The sequence below is a fragment of the Rattus norvegicus genome, chromosome 3, assembly GCF_036323735.1.
Source record: "Rattus norvegicus strain BN/NHsdMcwi chromosome 3, GRCr8, whole genome shotgun sequence".
NCBI lineage: Eukaryota > Metazoa > Chordata > Mammalia > Rodentia > Muridae > Rattus > Rattus norvegicus.
Window position 1 is genome coordinate 167,216,701 of NC_086021.1, and position 6,000 is coordinate 167,222,700.

The 6,000-nt window shown below is 53.5% G+C and overlaps 1 protein-coding gene across 1 annotated transcript in view; it reads right to left on the bottom strand.

Annotated features, from left to right (window-relative positions):
- Positions 1–5,145, bottom strand: part of Tgm2 (transglutaminase 2) — a 29,234-nt gene extending 24,089 nt beyond the window's left edge. Inside the window, exons 1-2 of the mRNA NM_019386.3 lie at positions 5,080–5,145; positions 1,926–2,105 (exon numbers count right to left, since the gene is read on the bottom strand). Coding sequence (NP_062259.3) covers positions 1,926–2,105; positions 5,080–5,089 — 190 coding nt within the window. The 5' untranslated portion in view covers positions 5,090–5,145. The remainder of the gene's footprint in view (positions 1–1,925; positions 2,106–5,079) is intronic.
- Between the last annotated feature and the right edge of the window lie 855 nt (positions 5,146–6,000).

A 6,000-nucleotide genomic window follows, 5' to 3' on the forward strand; every position in this document is an offset into this window, starting at 1 on the left:
CTGAGCCTGCTACGGAGCCCACCAGACCCCAAACTGCCTACGGAAAAATAAGCAGCCAGGGTGGGAACACAAAGCCCTTCATTGAGTGGCTTGACCAACTCTCTCCCTTCTCTGGGCCTCAGTTTCCCTGAAGTGGTAGAGGACAGGCTGAGCATAAAGGAGAGAGTTCTAAAGGAGGAGGAGGTCCCCAGCCAGGCTTGGGCTGGGAACCGACTCAAGCTTGGCCTGGTGGGAGCCTGGCTTCCTGGTATTGTCCCTCAGGCTTCCCCGGAACCCGGGAGGGTCTTGGATAGCGGACAGGGAAACCACGACTGCCTACAGACGGAAGTGACCCATGGGGACTGGTGAGCAGAGATTAACTTTGTGGGTCAGGAGGTCAACATCCCTCCCAGCACTGAGCTCCGGATGCTAAGTACCTTGGCTACACTGCCCAGACCGTGTACAAGAAGGAAGAAGAGGCTGTGTCAGGGAGGAGAGAGAATGTGGGTGCCCACAGGCTGCTCGGGCTGCCATCTCACCTGTCACCTTGTCACAGGGCGGTGCACCGAGGCCAGGTAGGCACTCAGGTAGATATGGGGTTAAGTGACAGAGAGCCTCAACTCACAGCTGGGTCAGGAACTGAAGACGACTGTGCCTCTAGCCACCCATGTGACCCACTGAGTGTTTGACTTTACCATCTGAGCAACCTTACCTCAGTCTCCCTGTCTGAAAAATGGGAGCCCACTATGCTTCCCCACTGAGGCATCAGGGTGGGTATGTGGACTGCTCCACCTTTCCAAGCATGACCCAGCCCTGCACAATCAAACACTAGCAGCCTTCCACTCCACAGAGGCTGGAAGGCCAGACACTGGCGAGGACTTTTGGAGTGATAGAAAGGGGCCTACAGGTGAGGGTGTGGGGTGTCCCTGGGTAGTGCCTGCCTTTGTGGATGAGGAGGGAGGAGGAGAGGATGGAGGGGACATCCTGGCAGCCTGTGGGCTCCAAGATAAGCTTATCAATGTCCCTCAGATAGAAAGGGCCTCAGCTGGGCTGGGGCGGCAACTCCTGCTTATCAGTCTTTCTACCCCTGAAGACCAAAGAAAGCTGGCCTTTTACACCCCTGGGCCAGAATCCCAGCCAGGTGGCCCCTTGCTGACCCTGAGGGAGTGGTTCCTACCAGAAGCTAGACAACTGATTTGGCTTTCAAGGCCACTTCCTAGAACAGTCAACCAAAGGGATTGGGAATAGGGTGGACAGGGTCCAACACCCCTTCACCCATCTCTGGAGCCCCTGGAGTGATATCACAAGCAACAGCCACCAATACCTACAGGACTTTTCCAGGGCCTTCTTTTTTTTTTTTTTTTTTTTTTTTTTTTTTTTTTTTTTTTTTTGGTTCTTTTTTTCGGAGCTGGGGACCGAACCCAGGGCCTTGAGCTTCCTAGGTAAGCGCTCTACCACTGAGCTAAATCCCCAGCCCCTTCCAGGGCCTTCTTACTGAAGCCTCCAGTGTGAATTGCTGATGAAACTCAGGCTCAGAAAGGCTAAGTGACTAACTCCATGTCACACAGTAGGTCAGCAGTCCACCTCACCTCCAGTCAACTGAACTTTCCCCAACTACCCAGAGCTGGTTTAGGTCAGATCCCAGCGGCCTGGTGGGCTCTTGGGAGCCCTGGTTAGAAGAGATGGGAAAGTTGTTTGTCATGGGAAAGATTAGGGAAGATCTTGATGAAACTCCAAGGCAGGAAGTTGTGGGAAGCAGCAACCCAGTACACATGGGCTTGCAGAGCCTCAAGTGGCCCCTCCCTCTTTGGTTCTGAGTCTCAGTTTCTCATCTGTGAAATGGGGCTAATGACAGCTGAGATTCCCACAGGATGAGGGGAGTCACGCAGGGAAGTGGGAATTCATCTGTCCTGGAGTAGGACACAGAGGGAATCAAAGGTACCCACCGGTCACGGCACCAAATGTAAGTCTGTCCACGCTGGCCTCATAGCCACGGCCCTCGAAGTACAGTGTCAGCCGGAAGCGCTGGCCTCGCCGCAGCACCAGTTTCTGTTGGCACAGGTCGGCCGTGTGGTGATCACGGCCATTGGCCTGTATCTCCAAGTCGCACCTCTCCAGGTTCAGCTCTACGGAGACAGAGACAGAGGCAGGCATAAGCCACTGTGGCATCTCTCTCAGCGGACGGTGATCTTGGGCGATACAATCCTACTTGCTGCAGGCGGGGCTCTGTACCCTCTGTGACATTCTTTAGACCCTGGTGACACTTTCTCCCCTCTAGAAGCACAGCCCTCACCGTTTCAACCCATAGCTTCCCAGGGTTGCAGGGGTCTGGCAAGGCTAAATATTGACAGGGCTTTTAATCATAAGCTCCTACTTGCAATGGGAGAGACCTCTGCCATGACCCAGTCATGTGATCCCCAGCGATTCAAGTTTCTTGGGCCTCAGTTTCCAGAACCCATCTTAGAGGGCCATGACAAGCCTTAAATAAATTGCTGTGTGTGAAGCACGACAGGGCACTTAATGCCCATACTCCTGGTCTGCACAGACCACACAGGGTCACAGCCATCAAGAGCGTTGACTTTGATTTACACAGGGCTGGCATCTGCTGAAGGCACTCAGCGCTTGCTACCAGAACCAAATAACTTTCCCCTCCCCTCGCCTCCCTTCCCCTCTCTCCCGCTCCTCCCTCCCCTACTCTCCTCTTCTCCCCTCTCCTCTCCTCCTCTGCCCTCCTCTTCTCTTCCCTCCTATTCCCTTCCCTTCCTTTCCCCTCCTTCCCCTTTTCCATGCAGGATCTTACTATGTAGCCCAGCCTGGCTTTAAACTCCATTTTCTCCAGCCTGAAGACAGCCACCATCCTAGAAATACCATAGACTAAGGATCAGGCTAAAGGACAGAACCAGGCACAGCTAACAAAATTCAGTCTGGGAGGCCTTCAGGAAAATCTGGTTTCCTTCACATATCAAATGCAAGAGGGAAAAAGCCCTAGAAGTTTGAAAGGAGACCCTGTGATGGGAAGCGGAGGGTGTTCTGCCAGTTGTGATGTGCGGCTGTTTTTAAGACCCATCTCACAAGATGATTTTTAAACATTTACAGTGAGCAGGGGACAGGCAGCTTTCTAGGAATTGAACTGGTGACAGAGAGGAGAGCTGGGGGATTCTGCTGACTTGTCTCTGAGGAGGGTCCTTATTTTTGATGCATGTGTTGATAGGCTCACAGCTGGTAGGACATGGGATTTTCTTCCCAAGAACAGCACAGGGTAGGAGGCAGAAGTAAGTGGATAGCGAGGGCAGAGGAGTTTATCACGCTATTCCTCCCTACTTTATGGTCGCCCAATATTCTCCAAAATAAAAGGTTTTAAAATGACAGTTTGGGAGTATTTTGACCTATGTTTTCATCCTATGTTGCTTTTGTGATCCTAGGCAAGTGTTCCTACCCTCGAACCTCAGAGAGTGCTATGAAGTCGAGACGGGCCCCAGCCCAGGAGAGAGCCTTGTGCTGTGGAAATCCTATTTTCAGTTCCAGGAAGAGCTGAGGACCTGGGCAAGCACTAGGTGACAGGTGGGGGTGGCGTGGGGTCCCGGTCTGAAGAGGCTCATGGTCAGAACTAGGGAGTCCTTCTGGTGGAGAGTAGGCACAAGACTTTCAGAGATGTGGCCAGTGCAGGACATGTGGTCCGACTGAGGCCCAGGGCAGGGACTGGGGCCCAAAGTCATCCAGCCTAGATGCTGGGCCTCCTGCTGTGCAAGGTTTCCAAATCGAGGGAAACCATCCTGGAGGTGCAGAAGGCTTCTCCAGAAACCACCTCGAATGAAATGTCTGTGATCCTGGTCCTATAGCAGGTGCCTTTTTGGTTTGTAGCAAGACTCAGTAGGTTGCCCTGGTAATGACCAGCGACATCTCAGCAAAGAGGTTGATAGCACGGCAGTGGAGGCTGGACAGACCCACAAAATCTTCAATGTCAGAAGGCTCAGGCAGGAAAGAGGCCATTTTTCTAGAAACCCTGGTGTCAACCATCCCCTGGCCTGGGGAGGCAGGATGCAGTGCCCCACCCACAGCCTGAAGGGTGCATTAGCCAGGGTTCAGAATCACAGAACTCAACAGCCTTTGCTGGAGGAAACCCCAACACAGTAAGCAGCCTGGTGTATCTCTGAGATCCCTCAGATTTTGGAGATAGGGAAGGGAAACCGCCTTGGGGATAAGCAGACCCTTGGCTGACATATCACACGGCCTGTTGAGATTTCAGATAAAGGAGTGACCCAAGGTCTCACAGCAGGGCTAACTCTGGAATTTCCCTATTTGCTTCTGGTCCCTTGTCACATCCCTTCTCTTGCCCCAAGTTCCTTCCCTGAGGTCACAGTGCAGGCAAATGCCATCCCTGAATGGACTTGACCTAATAGCTAGCTGGTCTGGCAGCGTTAGGAACCTCCTCCATTGTACAAGTCCTGACCCATGTGATTCCATGTGCTGCCCATGCACAGATGCACACATGTGAGCACACCCTCCAGGAGGGAAGCAGGCAGGAAATGAACAGGACCCTGGACCCTTTCCATTCTGCTCAGCCCTGTGCTTGTACCAAGGCTGGAGCGACTGTCCCTAACTTAGAGCAGGGAACTCCGAACTTCAACAAGTGGTCAAGATCTGAACTTGGAGAACACCAGGGCTCAAGAGGACCTGAAAGAACAGGCAGGCCTGGCTCCTGCGGTGCTCCACCAGATGCTGGAATGTCACTTCGATTTGAGACCACAGAATCAGCCAGGAAAGTTGTACTTCTTTCCAGGCTCTGAGGAAAGCCAAGTGCCCGTTCCGGTCAGCATCCCTGAGTGGCTCCTCTGTACCTGGCACGCAGCACGGACCCAGCTAACTAAGTATTGGGAGAACGAAGACAGTACCTCACCCTTCCCAGTAAACCTTCGGGGTAGCATTTTCACCTCATCCAGGGCAGAATTAACAGCTATGCCTTGAAGTGGGGGCAAACTGAGGCCAACAACTCAGGGCCAGCAAGGTGCCTTCCAATGGCCCACCTGTCGCTCTGCTCTGGGGACTTGGAGATAGTCCAGCCTGCTCCCGACTCTACCTCCCCGCGGCTCAGGCACTCACCCTCGGCCATGGCCAAGCTAGCGGCGACAGCTCGGACGCAGCGGGACACTCGGGCGCGGATCACCAGTGCGGTGCTGCGGGACAGCCTCGCGGCGCGAACTTATAGCCCAGGGCGACCGGGCGGGCCCGGGCGGGGCGGGGCGGACTCCAGGGTTGTCGGTCCGGGAACTAAGGTTGCCGGGAGCGCCCCCTGCTGGACACAGGGCGACCTCGGAACAGACATCTGGAGCGTGCGATGAACACCCAGATCAGACCAAGGCCACCGAACATGAGACGCGTAGATAAGATCCACAGACCAAATCAGTAGCCAAGAACACACACCTCTCCACACACATCCATGAATGTACCTTACACAGATACACATAGACATACATACCACAGTCATAAATACACACGTATACCATATCTATACATACTTCATGCACACACACACCATACACACACACACACACACACACACACACACACACACACACACACAAAACCAAGCAGAAAGACATAGAGATCCACCCACAGTCTCAGGGAATCAACTGACAATTTTGGATGCACGATAATTAAATCAACATCCCTCATTAAGTCACGTTGCAAGCCTGGAGAGCCAGGAGTTAGACATAACCAGACATGGGGCTGGGTTCCTACTAAGCCCCATATAACCCTCAAATATGTAGGTATCTGGATGTGGGAGCTTATAGACTCTTGCAGACAGGGGCACAGGTACTGGCATGCAGACACCCACAGATACCCACCCAGCCTTCCCGTCCCACCCAGCCACTCATTCTGATAATCCCCCACCCATCCATTGTGCTTGCATCCACTCACCTATCCCTTTTCCCATCCCCCTCCCTGTGCTCCCCTTCTTTGTAGTTAGCTCACTGTGGATACAGCAGGAAGAGCCCAGGGACCATACCTCCCACCCTTCCC